Below are 16398 nucleotides of genomic sequence, written 5' to 3'. Positions count from 1 at the left end.
TTAGTATTCCTTCAGACTCAGATAAGCCATAGGTTATGGACAAAACACCCTTCAGAGGTGTACGTGTTGTGCTCCTTGTACAGTACTGGTATTTATTTAATTGCCTCTAAAGATACCACTTGGGATGTTTTACTGCCTTTTAGCTAATTACATATTTACTCACAAGAAGCATATTCTATTACATTTTATTGTAAGAAAAGGATCATATAATTCAATGATTCCCAAACTTTAGCCTTCCAGGTGTTTTGGACTTCAACTCTCAGAAGCCCTAGCCAACTTGGCCAACAGTCAGAAATTCTGGCCGCTGAAGTCCAGAATATCTAGAAGACCTAACTTTGGGAACCACTGGTATAATGTATATTGGTTGACAGTTGGATACTATCACATTTTGCATATTGCCTTTTGTAAAATAATTATAAGTATGTTTCATTATATACACTTGTAGTTTACATTGACCGTTATACTAGTGGCACGATTACCGAGTTGTATTGCATATAGCTTGTTGTTATATGATCATTAATTTCTACAGAACTCTGCTGTACCAGGATTGTTATTGTTAGTGTATTTATCATAAGGTTGCCCCGTTGTTGTTTTTAAATTGTCTGATGAAAATCTTTGCAATTTGGGACTTATTTTGTGTAACATTTTCACAACTTTTGCACAAGAAACAGCATTTTTCTGTGCAGGAAATCACATTATCTGTGCAGAAAACAACATTTCAACGCAGAAATACTATTTTCAATGCAAAAAAAAATATGCTGCACAGAAAATGATGTCTTCTGTGGAAAACAACCCTGAGTGAATCTTATACAGACCATATCCTGAATTGCAAATTGTTTTCAAAACTGCATGGTTTTCAAAGCTTTTTTTTTTTTTTTTTTGCATCAAGAGCAGCAGGAAGAAGATTGCTGATATTACTTGTTGCTTCCTTTGAGAAGCAACTTAGTGCAGAATTGCATCCCTAGTGTAAACAAACAGTGAAATATGGCATTTATTTTCTCTAAGGTCAGAGCACCAGTCTTCAATGAGGTGTTGGGTGTGCATGAGTCGGCCCTACTAAAGGAGAAGGCCATACTTGTCAGTTTCATCTATCCAGCCCAGAACCAAGAACTTCTTGACAAGCTGGCGCAACGCAAAGCCACCGTTTTGGCAATGGACCAAGTTCCTCGAGTGACTATCGCTCAAGGATATGATGCCTTAAGTTCGATGGCAAACATTGCAGGGTTAGAATTCGCAGTATAATTTCTATGTTGTCTGTCTCTTTGTTTGTTTCTTTGTTCGTTTAGAGCATTTATGCTCCACTGTTCAGCCCAAAAGGCTCCCCACAGCTGCTTACATGTTGTTAATTAGACAGCCCCTTGCCCTTAGATTAACAATTTAATAAGATAGGACACACAAGGAATAGGGGATGGCAGTGGGGGAGGGAATGATGTATTTATTTATTTCATTTGTATGCCGCCTTGCTCCCAGAGTCAATTTTAAAACCTTCACAATAAAAATTTGAAACTATTAAAATCATCCCATAATACAGTATGAAATAATTTAAAAGACATAGAAAAGCTCAAGAAGATAAATGAAACATTCCAATAAGATGCTTCCTGAATTAAGGGGCTGTGCAGACAGCCCCGAAAGGGTGGCCTCCAGCCACCCCTTTTACAGCCACATCGAGGCCGTGGCAACCACATGCTGCATCCTCAATCTGGCTGCTGCAGGGTGCAAAAAGGAGCTGCAAAGAGTGGCTCTTTTGCGCGATAGCCACGGGGCTGCGGCTTTATGGTGCTCCTTTGGCACTGTGTTGTGCAGACGCAGAGCCATAGGAACGGCGTGATGCCATGCACCATGTGGAGTGGTGCGCGGCATCATGCCACCCTGGGGCGGAGTCAGGGTGTGCGTCATGTGGACCCATGCCCTGACTTGGCCCCCAAACCGGTCTGCATAGGGCCTAAGTCCAGCAAATGCTGGCAGTTCTCTCCTTCAGAAGCCATAGAAGTGGCAGTCGGAATGAAGTGAGGGCCTCTCACCAGCTGTGGAACCATGCCATGATGGAGCTGTGCCTGACTGTTGTTCTCTACCTCAGTGTTGTTGTTGCAGCACTGTTTTCTGCACATGCTGTTCTGTGTATGGCATTGCCCCTTCCACAGGAAGGACATCCTTGAGACTGTTTTAGTTTTTTAAAATGTCTTTACTCTGGAGCTGGAATGAGCAATTTCTTTTACATGAGACACTGGAGAGGGCGGCTTACCAGAAGCTAGTTCAACCAAGGACTACTCTCCTGCTGGAGAAGGAGAGTCAACCTAACCCATGGGGAATGTTTCTGGAAAGAGACAGTTGATCTTGCAAGACGTAGCTTGGGATATAATTAAAAAGAATGATACTTAATGACTATCAGATTTCATTGGTTCTGTCCAAAAGGCTGTTGTGAATCTATTTAATTATCATTGTTATTCTTTTTAGTATGTCCCAAGTACCTCCTCCATGCAACTTCATAGAATTCCAGGCTCTTAAGAACTAGAAAGAATCTCCTTGGGTGTGCTGGATATGGCAGGCAGCCTTCTATGATTCAATGAACAAGTGGTTTATAAGCAATCATACAAATTTTAAACGACTCCCTTATTAAAACAAACTTCATGTGATGCCCTGTCTCTAGCTAACTCGATAGCCAGGCTTCATGGATGAACAAGAAAGAGTTTATTGAAGCAGTACAGAACAGAAAGCCATTTTTGCAATAACTGGCTCAAACCTTCATTTGCAATACTATAACCCTCTACTTGCCTATACCCCTTTAGCCTCTTGTGTTTTTTCCTACTCATCCCCTTCTTTGATGCACACCTGAAAGTATACTTCCCTTAAGTCTTGTTTGGTGAAAGCTTTCCCTTTCATTATGCACCAACATGTCTTTCATCAACAGCAAGGGACATTTATTTCAGGTTCATACAGCATTTCACCCCCAGTAGTCCATGCATAATCTCAAAGATCCATCCTTATTTATCACAAGGCTGGACAAAAAGTAGGGGAAAAGGATTAAAAAAACAGGATAATCAAAATAATGTGAGGACTGTTTATCAGCCCAGCTTTGTCACATCTATTCTGGGAGCCTCACTGTGATAACTTATTATAATGATATCTTCTCGGTATCAATCAAAAACTACTGATAGACTAATGTTGACACTGTTGTATCACTGTAATAGTACATCAGCATTACTATTTGTCACCTTGAATGCCCTTTGAAATCTGCTGCATCATATGATTTGCTGCAGTTACAATTCATGGAAGATATAACACAAGCAAAATAGTTTTTGCAAAACCATAAGTGGGCCCAATAATATCAAATGGTCTTCTTCGATGAATAAAGACATCAAAGAGTTTTGTGGCAGCTTAAAGACGCCTGGACCGATTCTGTCTGGGCTTTTTTCTGCCAAAGCCTTTGCTCACCCACCCCAAGATACAGTCCTTAGGGTGCCACAAGACACTTCTAAAAAACAAGTTGTTTTTGCTGTAGCAGACTATCCTAGCTATCCCCCTGGAAGTGGTTTTCACAGAGTATGTGTTCTTAGGTTTGGCATGGGGTTAACATACCAATCTTTATTATTTTTCCACAATGCTTTTTCATGCAGACAAGGCTAAATTGCAAGATAAATGTAAACGTTTTGCAAAAGCAAAGCAAGGCCTGAATGGATACCATTGTGCTAATTTGATTCTGCTGTGTGTGAAATGGAAGGTATAAAATAGTTAATGGCACTTGGCTTTTCTGGGCCTTATTCTAAAGAGTGGGGTGGCATATGCATGGTTAACAAAGGTCCAAAATGCACTACAACAGAAGTAATATTTTCATTTTTAAAAATAAGACCGTGTGAGGATATCCACATGGAATATGTTGCCAGCGAAGTACAGAAGTGTAGGATGATTCTAACAGGGTTAGGAAAATGACGGCTGTCAGGGTCTCCTATAAAGGATTCCCTTGCCATGGTCAAAGTTTGATGTTATTATTAGCTGTGAGCTTATTACTGCTGTTATTATTGGAAGGTGAGGCCTAGGAGCCTAGCTGTGAGAAAGGAAGGTAGCAGACACAGGCAGGTATTGAGAGGCTCCTGGGAAAGGGATGTGAAGGGTTGGCCAGAGTAGTGTTGCTTGTATGGGATTATAATAGTGAAACCAAAGCATGCTTCTCAGTTCTGGCAAAAGATTGTATTTCCATACTGATCTATTACAATAAACTTTTTCTGGTTTTCCTGAGTTAAATAAAGATAGGACATTACAGTGGCTGTTGTAAAGAAATAGTAAAATAAGTGTGCTGGCCAAATGGCCGTAATAAAGTTATTATTATAGTAAAATAAGACTGAGCAAATATTGTTGTCAGACTTAAGCCTTGCCATAAAAGGTGTACAAAGGCTACCTGATTTACCATCTCTCACACATGCATTTTAAAAAAGTTTCAGCTGCTTTATTTGAATCCAGAGATGGCAAGCCTGACTCGGTGTCTTGACGAAACTGAATCTGATTGTGATGTTTAAATTCTAAAGCATTTCAAGATGCTGCCTGTGTACATAATTGGTATAGCATTTAAACCAGTTTGTTAAATTTTTAGAACAACAACAACCAAAAAACAAAACTCCTTTGAAATGAGTTCCAATTGTGAATTGGTTTAAAATGTGTTTATTCCTGAATAGAGTTAGCGACCCCAAAGATTTTGGCTCATGGCACAAGCAGTGTGATACAAAGGCTTCAATTTTCAGTATAACTCTCCCATTTAAATCAGTGGGATTTACGTCTGAGCAAATGAGGTTAGGTCTCATCGATGTATAAGCTGTTCAAAATCACTGTGAATGTAAGATCCAAAGACTGGAAAGCTTACTTGGAACTGCAGGTCCTAGAGACTGGTGCTTTCTTTTTGTAGCTACTGTGAGAGCTGTCCAGTGATACTGTTCTGAATGGTGCAAGATTTGAAGAGGTTCCATAAACTGTTGAGGGAATGCTCCTCTTGTTCTTGGTTTTACTATTTTTGGTTGCCTGTTGCTGTTGAGCTATAAGACTTGCAGATTTTGATGGTGGTTGTATTTAGTATGCAGTCGGGCAGAAAATGTGCATTTGGAAATTGCAGGGAAACTACAACCATTTAACCACTTAAATGACAGTGTTCTCCAGGCAATATTGGTAAAGAGAGGAACAACCTAGGTTTATGAAGGTAACAATTTTGGCAGCACAAATTCGATGGTGTAGCAGGAATAGCTGTTGCACTGGTGTAAATGTCACTGAGCTGGGATTTATATTTGCGTATGAGCCATTTGGATTGTCCCATCAGTACAATTGGATTGTCCTGTCAATGTTTCATATTTGAAACAAATGAAACCCATTTCTGTATGAACTATTGGTATACTTTGAATGATTGGTGGATTAGGATCCAGTCATAATCCAACTGTATCTTCAGTAATAGGTCATACTTCTGAATGGGGAACGGAAGTGTGTAAAGATTTAACATCTAAAGCTATAAGACAGGTTTGCTTGTCCACCACCATGTTTTCAACTTGATGTATAAATTGGCATGTGTCCTTGATGTTGAAATGTTGACAAAAGGAGCTAGAAATTAATCTAAATATCTTGCCAAGGGTTCCTGTGCTAAACCAGAGCCAGATATAATGGTTTATGCTTTAAAGAAATTTTTGTAGTATTTGTAAATAAGTATTCTCAAGTGCCTGACTTAATGTGAAAGGGCCCCAGAAGTGAACTTCCAGAGATTTCTGGTTTTGTTCTCTCCCTTCTCCTATGTTTTTTTCTTGGGCATTTTGGGCAGTCTGTTGTGCTCCTAGATAATCCAAGTAGGACCGTGGACCTACTATTTGGCAAAGGGGTCTTTTAAAATGGGAGGATACCTTTCCCAGCTAAAATCTCCAGCTTTACTCTCCATCTTTTATCACACCCCAAATATCCTTGTATTTTCTCCCTAATGACGTTCCTCAATTAGGCCCTTGAAAGAGTGTTACAAATACGATTGTTGTGACATTTGTGTGTATGGAGTTGCTGTATACCAGTTGTTTGTTTTTTAGTTGCTTATTAATTCCTTTGGTTGCTTTCTATATGTTTGTTAGACCCGTTGCAACTGATTCACAATGTTTATTGATAAGCCAAGATGGTTTCACATTCTTCCTTCTGTACCCTTCCCTCTCCTCGCCATCCTCCAGGTACAAGGCTGTAGTCCTGGCAGCCAACCATTTTGGAAGATTTTTTACTGGGCAAATTACTGCAGCGGGAAAAGTTCCTCCAGCAAAGGTATGTATTGTCCCAGAACTTTTGAGTTGTAAAAGTATGTAGTGAGATTGTGGGTCAAGCCAATGTTAGTAGTGGAGCATGAAGCAAGGCATAATCCCATGTCTTCCAACTCTGCCTGCACATGCAACCTACCTCCCTGCCACTGGTGTGTTTCCCTCACCCATGGATAAAGAAGCCCATAGAGATGAAGCCCATGGAGCTTTGAAAGCTTATAACAAGTATATTGTGCATTTCAGTTGGTCTATAAAGATATCACTGATGGATTTTTGTTTGCATTTGTTAAAAGGCCAACACAGCTACTCCTGAATGTCCACTGCTATTTAGTGACTAGAGGAGGGCAGAGAGTGGTCAGCCAGTATCTGGCTGTGTTTCTGCAGGCAAATGCAGGCAAAGATGATGTCCTCCATTAACATTTCCATGAGACCTGTACAGAAACACATATGGACACTGCCTATTTGGTCCTACCTTCCATCAGCCAGTAAATGATTGAAGGAGTGCACTAGCAGCAAGGAGGTTGGTTATGCAAGAAGTGGGTAATTGCATGGAGGAGGTGCTGGATACCTTCTTCTACAATGACTATGGAAAGACATTTGCAAAAGTAATGAATGCCTCTATATGACACCAACAGGATTCTGGCTAATATATTGAATCATAGAATCATGGAATCCTAGAATTGGAAGAGACATGTGAAAATGTAGTCACTAAAATAAAATGAACAAACAAACAATAAATAAATACTGGCTGTGTGAACTACATTTTAATCTTTGAAGTCGAAGGCTTTCATGGCCAACATTCATAGTTTTTTGTGGGTTTTTTTGGGCTATGTGGCCATGTTCTAGAAGAGTTTATTCCGGATATTTTGCTGGCATCTTCAGAGAATGCTGACCTGGAAGAGAGTGGCTATCACACAGTATATATATATATATACCCACTCTCTTCCAGGTCAGCATTCTCTGAAGATGCCAGCCACAGATGTTGGCGAAACGTCAGGAATAAACTCTTCTAGAACATGACCATATAGCCCGAAAAACCCACAAAAAACTATTTTAATCTTTGTTGTTATGCCTTTGAAATAATTTTACACTGTATTAAATTATGAGTGTTTTCAGGTCATGGCTAATTTAACTGTTTTTCAACTTGCATGTCATCAGATATCTTATCATCTTTTTATAAGCTGCCTTTGGTCCCCTGCTGGGAGGCAGGATATTTAAATATTTCTTTTTGAAAAGGTCAAGGTGACATGACAGCTATGTTTAAATATTTGAAGGGATGTCATATTGAGAATGGAGCAAGCTTGTTCTCTGCTGCTCCAGAGAGTAGGATACGGAGCAATGGATTGAAATTACAAGAAAAGATATTCCACCTAAATGGTAGGAAGAAGTTTCTGATGGTAAGAGCTATTTGACAGTGGAAAATGCTACCTTGGAGATTAGTGGAATCTCTTTCTTTGGAGATTTTGAAACAGAGGCTATTGGGGGTGCATTGATTGTGTATTCCTGCATGGCAGGGGGTAAGACTTAATGGCCCCTGTGCTCTCTTCCAACTCTGTGGTTGATTCTGTGTTCCAAGGCATGATTTCATGTCACATTGCATGATTTCTTGTCACATACCTATGTCCTTTATGTATTTGCCATTTAAATTTGTGTTACTGAGCATGCGAATGTTACTTTTTGGACCATGAGAATCTCCCAGTCAGCACTGAAGATAACTGTGGAAAAATTCCACACCTTCCAAATATCCCAATTTAACAAGGACAGTCTCAGTTTATCCTTTGTTCTCTCACTGGTCCAGCAGCCTTTTAAATATTTTTAAATATCCCAGTTTCCTCCTACCATCTCTCACTTTGTCCTCAGGTTACTTGTCCTCCATTGGTGCAAACTGAGGTCAAAGTGCAAAAATAATTTGCACTCAGTTAATTCAGCAGCAAGGAGAGGAGAGAAGGGGTTGGAGACTTGTCCTTCCCAGCAGGCTCAGGGAAAAGCAGAGTGCTGCAGCTTCTTCTAGTTTGTGTGTTCTTTCTCATTAATCATTTTTGCCAACTTGACCACACTCTGATGTTTCTTGGACACACATGCCCTCATTTTTATGTGTTGGAGAATATGGGATTCTTGGAGTTGCAGGACAAAAAAGTAACTTTCCCAATCTCTGGTCTTTAACCACTTTGAAAGACATTGGACTAATAAGCAGAGTTGAATGTTAATACATAAACCGATGTGTCCATTGGTCCCAAAGAGCATCCTTATTGTTTTCCATTCTAGATGCTAATCATCGGTGGAGGTGTAGCTGGCTTAGCTGCAGCTGGAGCAGCTAAATCAATGGGAGCGATTGTCAGGGGATTTGACACCAGGTACAGTTACCCAGATACTCAAATTATAAAATGCTTTGGATTTTTAGAAGAAAAGTGGAGTACAAGTATTAAAGTATATTAATTCTGTTTACATTGTAGAACAAGCCCGTACCATCTTGCAATTCAAAGTGTGCCAGTGTTCCTAAATCTATTCAAAGCTAAAACAATAACTGACCTTCTTTAATTGACATATGGCATTTCCATTGAATATAATACTGTTGGTCATTAATCATACCCTGCAAGAAAAGATCGAGTTAATGAAAGTTTATGAAATTCTATTAACTTTGCTTGCAGGCCACCAGCTTTGGAGCAGTTTAAATCGCTTGGTGCAGAACCTTTAGAAGTCAGCATGGCTGAAACTGGAGAAGGTGTTGGAGGTTATGCAAAAGAAATGTCTAAGGAATTCATTGAGGCAGAAATGGCACTATTTGCCAAACAGTGTAAAGAGGTGGATATCATTATTAGCACTGCTCTTATTCCAGGTATTGTACTAGTTTGTAACAATTCCAGATGACTTTAGCAGTGGGTGCTTCTGTCATGTACATGAATGCTTAAGTTCAGAAATCCAGGCTTTCAATAATAGAAACAGAAAAGCTTTATTCAGAAAACTTGAGAGTCAACCATTACTACAGTATAGTTCAAGCATATCAATTCAGATTTTTAGTGGGCTGGTGTCCCATTCACTCATGAACCCAGTCAGATTGCTTTTCTTCTCTTTCCCATGGTTGCCCCATACCCTCTTTTCTCAAGGACTATCCAGGCATATGCCTTGATCAAGGGAAGCAATAGTGCCACTCTATTCTGCTTTGGTCAACCTCACTTGGAATACTGTGTCCAGTTCTGGGCACCACAATTCAAAAAGGACATTGAGAAACTGGAGCGTGTCCAAAGGAGGGCGACTAAAATGGTGAAGGGTCTGGAAACCATGCCCTATGAGCTGGGGATGTTTAGCCTGGAGAAGAGACGGTTAAGGTGTGATATGATAGCCTTGTTTAAGTATTTGAAGGGATGTCATATTGAGGCTGGAGAAAGCTTGTTTTCTGCTGCTTCAGAGAATAGGACCCAGAGCAATGGATTCAAACTACAAGAAAAGAGATCTCACCTCAACATTAGGAAGAACTTCCTGAAAGTAAGAGCTGCTCAATATCAGTGTGTGGTGGAGTCTCCTTCTGCAGAGGTTTTTAAACAGAGGCTAGATGGCCATCTGTCAGAGGTGCTTTGACTGTGGGTTCTCGCATGACAGGGGGCTTGACTAAATAGCCCTTGTGGTCTCTTCCAACTCTATCATTCTGTGCTTCTACATGCTGCAATGACTTGGCTGGGTTTGGAAACTGTACACTTTGGGTTAAGGCGTGGGGTACTGATTGATGTTTTACCTGAGACTTGCTGCTTGGCCTTTTAAAAAGTAGTTGCATGAAACTGAGGAGAATGTCCCAGATTTAGTTTATTTTCTTACAATTTCCAACAGGTAAAAAGGCTCCTATCCTTATCACCAAAAATATGGTGGAGTCTATGAAAGATGGCTCTGTGATTGTTGATCTTGCTGCTGAAGCTGGTGGTAATGTGGAAACTACCAATCCTGGAGAGCTCCACATTTATAAGGTTTGCACAGAGCCCACTTTAGCCATTTAAACAGTTGTCTGCCTTTATTCATATCCTATCCTTATTTCAAGGTGTGGAAAACATAATGCATGGGGGTCTCAGATGGTTTCCCATTTAGATACAATTAAGCCCTGACCACAGCTTAACTATATTCACTATTTTCCCTACCCTCAACTTACTGGTTTATCAGTTTCCAAGGACAAACCATAACAATCTATCATAAAGGAATGGCTTGAATGGTGCTGTAAAGACTAATACTTTTGAGCATTGCAGCCAATTTCTTCAGATATATTGAGTGTTGACCGAAATAAATAAATGACACATGCATCTTAAGAGAGCAGAAGCTGCCCCAAAGCTACGCTCCAGTCCTTAGGACTGGATCATGGCTTTGACACAGCTTCCAGCCTCTTAGGTCGCATACATCATTTAAACAGCATACTTCCAAAGTGACCTGAAGCAGCTTTATTTTGACCTGTCTGTTCACGCCCATTTATATCTCATTTCTCAGCCTCAAAGGATACTTGGTGCTATCCTGCAGTGTAACAAAGACTTGGTGGTCTTCCAGGGAATTGATAATAAGAACAGCTGATGGTTTTAACTTCAGAGTAACAAAACATTGATTGGATTTGAGACAACCCCTAGATTGATGCATAGGAAAGGTGAATAGAGGCACAGCCTGGCGTGAGAAGGAACTATGGACTTTAACAACTTTGCGGTGGGACTTGCTCAGTCTCTTCTGTGAGAAACTATGCAGAAAGTCTGAGGGATGATGGAATGATCAGCAAATCCATTTAATCTTTATTTAGTGCTGTCTAGATCCTATGCATGTCCCTGGGTCAGAGTGCCTTTCCCATGGGAAACTTCCTAATGTTCCAAAGATTATCACGACCCCTTAAAAACATGCCTGGCTCAAAATATGAAAATATGAAACCCCATATTCCAGCGAGAGGGAGTGTAGAGTTTACTAACACCCTTCCTTCATTCTCTGCTGTTTCTTGAAGTGAAGACTTGAACATAATCTTACAAAGGGAAAGGAATTGTTCTCATAAGATTTGGTCCCAGATAAAAAAAAATACTCATCTCCTAAGAAAGTATCATCCTGGTTAGTTTCCTGCACCTAGGTATACTTCTTCCCATTACTTTGTAGGCAAAAAATGTCTCATGCTTAACAAGTATGGAAGTAAGCAAGCACAGAAATTTCAAACAAATGCTGCCAGAGTTTGAATGAAATATAAAATGATAAGCACAGCCAAAACATAGGCTTGGCTACATTCTTTTCAGGCCTGGGTGTGCCCATGCTGTGTTGTTTACTACAGGGTGGTAGAGTCTCATTTGTTGCTCCTAATAAGTTAAGAGGCCACCAACATGCCCACATTTATAAATTTATCACAGTTCTAGTTTTGAAAGTCTGATGGTTCCAAGTTTTTATAAGTTGGGTTGCACCCATTTTAATATAGCAGTATACGCAACAGCCCTTAAACATAAATCTTGACTAGACTCATACTGGGTCTAACATAAATATAGGAAATTTGCACTGAAATTTATTTAAGTTGGTAACAGCACATCTGTTTGTAGCTATTGCGCCATAATATCATAGGGGCATCAATGAACAAGACACTTAGTCAGAGTATACTCTCAGCTAGAGCTTAGAAAACAGCACCTAGTTGTGCCAGCTAGGAGATTCCAGAAGGTACATTCCAAAAAGGTGATTTCCCCCCCTAAGCTTTGCACCCAGCAGCTAACTTTATTTGCTCCCGAGATTACTCATTAGTAAGGAATAATGAATGTATTATATATATATTTATTATTGATGGTTTATCTATCTCTTCTGACTTTATAACATGTCTAGCATTTCTTAGGTCTTTTGTCTACACAGCAAAGCCAGAGTTTTTTTTTCCACTGGGATTTTATACATCTTGATTTTCTAACAAATCCCACTTTAAAAACACCTTTAAAAAACTTACTATTAATAAAATCTGATAATTATGAGGAAGAAAGCAATCCCATACATAGTTACCTGGGAGGAAGGACCAAACCAGAGGCTTTAAACAGAGGCTGGATGGCCACTTGTTGGGTATGCTTTGATTGAGAGTTCCTGCATGGCAGGGGGTTGGACTGGATGGCCCTCATGGTCTCTTCCAACTCTATGATTCTATGATTCTAACAGGTTGTAGGTTAGGCAAGTACACAGTGTGGTAATAGTTCTTCTGCCTTGGAGACTCAGTTTGGGCCCATGGAAAGGAGTCAGAAGACTCAGGTTGGCTAGGCTAGTGCTCTGGGAGTTCTGACACACCAACCTTTTAGTTACATCTCCTTTTGCCAAATGAGTTGGTACAAAAATATTGCAAGCTGTATTATCTAAAACTGGCCATTGTTTTTTCAGGATCAATCAGAGTGCAGTTAAACTGAGAAACACATCATCATGTAACCATGATAGAATAAAATGTCCAAAAGGTGTTTTCAGACTTTTAACACGTACTTTGCTTCTTAACTCATGAAATCAGCACCATATGGCGGTTACAGCTGGTTCCCTGAATTTTGCCGGGCTCATTCTCTCATTGGATGTCAAAAATAAAGCCTTCCTTTAAAATTCAATAAATATTTTTTTAAATGAAATGGAATAGAAAACAAAGCCCCCCACACTTCCACAAGGATCGGAACGAGGTGTTCATGTCAAAGGTAACCCCTCAACATGTAAAATGAAGTGTCAATAAGGCATGTCCATAGTCATATGCATTTACTGTTGTTTTTAAAACATGCACCAGGCCAGCACACACATTATGGGGCAAAGCTGCAAAAAGGATTTTTAAATGTTTGCATATTTCATTTTCCACCTCCAGGGTGTGGTGCATATTGGTTACACAGACTTGCCAAGTCAAATGGCTACCCAGGCCAGTAGTCTTTACTCAAACAACATCTTGAAGCTATTAAAAGCAATTTCTCCTGACAAAGAATACTTTTACTTTGAGCCAAAGGATGATTTTGATTACGGGACTATTGATCATGTAATCAGAGGAACTGTGGTGATGAAGGTAAGCCCTCCCACTCTTGTAAAATGCTAAATTGTTTAACAAGGCATGCAAAATAATGTAACAGAGCACAGGGTAAAGGCATTTTAAGAGCAGTCCTAGCTGATTCTTCACTTGAGGTATGATTCCAGTTTACTTGATACAGATTTACAGCTGGCATCAAACATACATTATTATTATTCCATTAGGTATCAGTTTTCTTTCTCTTTGTCTGTCTGTCTGTCTTGGTTGAGCATATGTACGAAGTTATTAGTGTGCCCATCCTTCACTTGCATTAGGATTGCCATGGGACCATTTACACTACAAAATTATAGTGACAGTATTCCACTTTAACTGCCATAGTTCCATCCCATGGAATCCTGGGTTTTGCAGTGCATTTAGAATCGTGAAGTTGAAGGCGTTCATGGCCAGCAACCATAGTTTTTTGTGGGGGGTTTTTGGACTATGTGGCTGTGTTCTGGAAGAGTTTATTCTAACAAAAAACTATGTTTCCTCAGCATCTGTGATGAAATGTCAGGAATAAACTCTTCCAGAACACAGCCACGTAGCCCCAAAAACCCATTAAAATCTATGCATTTAGTATTCTCAGCCAAAGCAATCTAATGCCTCACCAGATGCGAACCCCAGAATTCCATAGTCTGGTACCATGTCAGTTAAAATGGAATCATAGCACTATAATTGCATAGTGTGAATGGAGCCAGATCAGGAGCATCCCAGACCCTGAGATTTCAAAGCCAAAACCTGAGACTTTCGGGTCATTTCCTGGTGCTGTGATAGGAAGTGGGCTCTAATGATATTATTAAGCATGATACATCAATCACAGTTTCTTGGTGTATGTCTTTCAAATTACCACCAAGTCTAACACAAATGAAAATGGAGCCTAAATACCTGAAGGCACTCAGTCCCATCTGATCTTGGAAGCTAAGAAGGGTCAGTCCTGGTTAGTAGTTGGATGGGGACTGCCAACAAACATACAGTATGGTGCTGTTGGCTATATTTCAGAAGAAAGAACTGGCAAAACCACCTCTGAGTATTGCCAAGAAAAACCCTATGAAATACACTTAAGTTCAATTTATAATTATATTCTGAATAAAAGCTAATTTTAATATATCAAACATAATTTATGTTAAACTAGATTATATATATAATGAATTTTATGCTCCTACTGTAGCAAAATGACACACAATCTGTAAAGGGAGGATGTAATATAGTATTCTTCAGTTTTTCCAACTTTCCCCTTTTTCTTCTGAATAAAACTGGAGAAGAAAATAGTTTTGTTCACATGGCTTCCATATTTCCAGAAATGTTAAATCTCCACGGAGAATATTTCTGTGATACAGTCATAGATGGGGAGGAGAATTGGTTTTGTCTACCTTGATATAAACGAGGTTGCTTTGCAATGATGTGAACAAGTTTCTATACCTTGTCTTGAACATTTATCCTGATGAGAGAATCTTCTTCTGTAACAGGAAGGAAAAAAACTATTTCCAGCACCTTTACCTAAAATGTTGCCACCTGCTGCTCCAGTTAAACACAAAACAGTCCAGGAATTAGAAGCAGAGAAGCAGGCTTCAATCTCACCATTTAGAAAGACAATGACTTCTGCTGGAGTTTATACAACAGGTATTTCATAATGATATTGTATTTTAAAAGGTTTAAGCTGCTTTCCCAAATCTCAAAAAAGTGGATCAGCAAAGACACAACAACTGCAGAAAACATATAGTTTGATGCAATTTATTAATAAATAAAAGTTAGTTGGAGATTACACACCACGCATTTTAAACAGCTGCATCAAAAATCTGGCAGGCTATCTCCCATTGCAAGTTATATTTAAGAAACCTGTTTTTGACATCTAAATTAAAGGTGGGCAATATTAATCATGCCCCATTTTGACTTCCTTTTGCTTTAAATCTCTGGCCAGCCACTTGCTTTCTTAGAAGACTATTCTGATAATTGTGCGTTCACAAGAGGGCCAATATGAACTTTCTCAGGTAGTCATCTATCAAATCTTTTGGTCTGAGCAAGACTTTTTTTTACTTCAAACCTAATGTTTGCTTCTGGATTGGAAATCTTAGACTGTCCCGAAATAATGGCCTCACTGACTTCTGCATTAAAGATTATTGGCCATCTTATGCTGTTAAAAACCAAAAAGGCTTTTATGAACTACATCAGAGTCTATTCACCATTGCCAGTCCCACTTGGCCACAGCATGGGCATTCAGCAGCAAGGCAGTGCAAATGGCTAGGCAGGTACAGTTATGAATTGCCATTCACAGGCTTGTTGGAAGAGGTGAGTGACAGATTTACTATGTACTCTTTCACAATTCATGAACACAGTGTGAATACCTTTAAAATAAATGGGAAATTTATTGGGTGATCATCTCCAACCAAAATGTTTAGGCTTCTAGGAAAAGACCAATGCAGAGTAAGGGAAAAATGGTACCTCTCTGCTGCCTCTCACTATCCCTGTCTCCATCAATTGGCCATTGTAGGCTTACATGGACCATTGTAGGATATCACTGTGACTTGCACAGTAGTAAACAATGGCCAGAATTTTACACCAGTATTTACTTTACTGTGCTTTTAGACTGTAAGCTGCTTTGAGTCTCAGTTTTTTTTTTTGGGGGGGGGGGCAGTGGGATAATAATAATAATACATAAGAATTGAAGCAAATGGCCCCAAAGGAGTGGCTTGCTGCCACCCCTTTGAGTACCAGATCAGGGCTGCAGCAAGTGCATGCTGCTGCAGTCCTGATCTAGTGATTTGCTGGCTCCAAAAGAAGTGCCAGAAAGCTGCTCCTTTTGGAGCCAGCAAAAAGCCGCCTTTGATGCAGTGACAGCTTTTCCCTGTTTCTTTACAGCTACCTTAGCATTTTCTTCTTTGACTTGCCTGGGACAAAAAAACAGCTCTTTAAAAAGTCTCCTAATTTTTTCCATGCAGTATTTTTTTTTTGTCCCAATCAAAGTAATGTAATTGGGACCAAAAGAAGAAGAAGTCCTGTAACCTTTTTCAACAGCCATGATGCAATGAAGCTAAACCGGCACATTACAGGACTTTCTCTTCTTTTGACCCAATTAAATTACTTTGATTGGGACAAAAAATAAATATCACATGGAAAAAATTTTGAGAATTTTTAAAGAACTGTTTTTTATTTCAG

General features: G+C 39.5%; 1 protein-coding gene across 1 annotated transcript in view; it reads left to right on the top strand.

Moving 5' to 3' along the window:
* LOC149307343 (NAD(P) transhydrogenase, mitochondrial-like) overlaps positions 1-16398 on the top strand; it is a 53273-nt gene that overhangs the window by 12466 nt on the left and 24409 nt on the right. Inside the window, exons 4-10 of the mRNA XM_089538974.1 lie at positions 1006-1223; positions 6177-6264; positions 8523-8611; positions 8906-9093; positions 10080-10213; positions 13054-13245; positions 14712-14865. Of these exons, the coding sequence (XP_089395100.1) occupies positions 1006-1223; positions 6177-6264; positions 8523-8611; positions 8906-9093; positions 10080-10213; positions 13054-13245; positions 14712-14865 (1063 nt within the window). The remainder of the gene's footprint in view (positions 1-1005; positions 1224-6176; positions 6265-8522; positions 8612-8905; positions 9094-10079; positions 10214-13053; positions 13246-14711; positions 14866-16398) is intronic.

This window comes from Sceloporus occidentalis, unplaced genomic scaffold (genome assembly GCF_023333645.1).
Source record: "Sceloporus occidentalis isolate IW3139 unplaced genomic scaffold, rSceOcc1.0.p SCAF_9, whole genome shotgun sequence".
Lineage (NCBI taxonomy): Eukaryota > Metazoa > Chordata > Lepidosauria > Squamata > Phrynosomatidae > Sceloporus > Sceloporus occidentalis.
The sequence above is the reverse complement of the archived record's forward strand: the minus strand, read 5'-3'. Positions and strand labels throughout refer to the sequence as shown.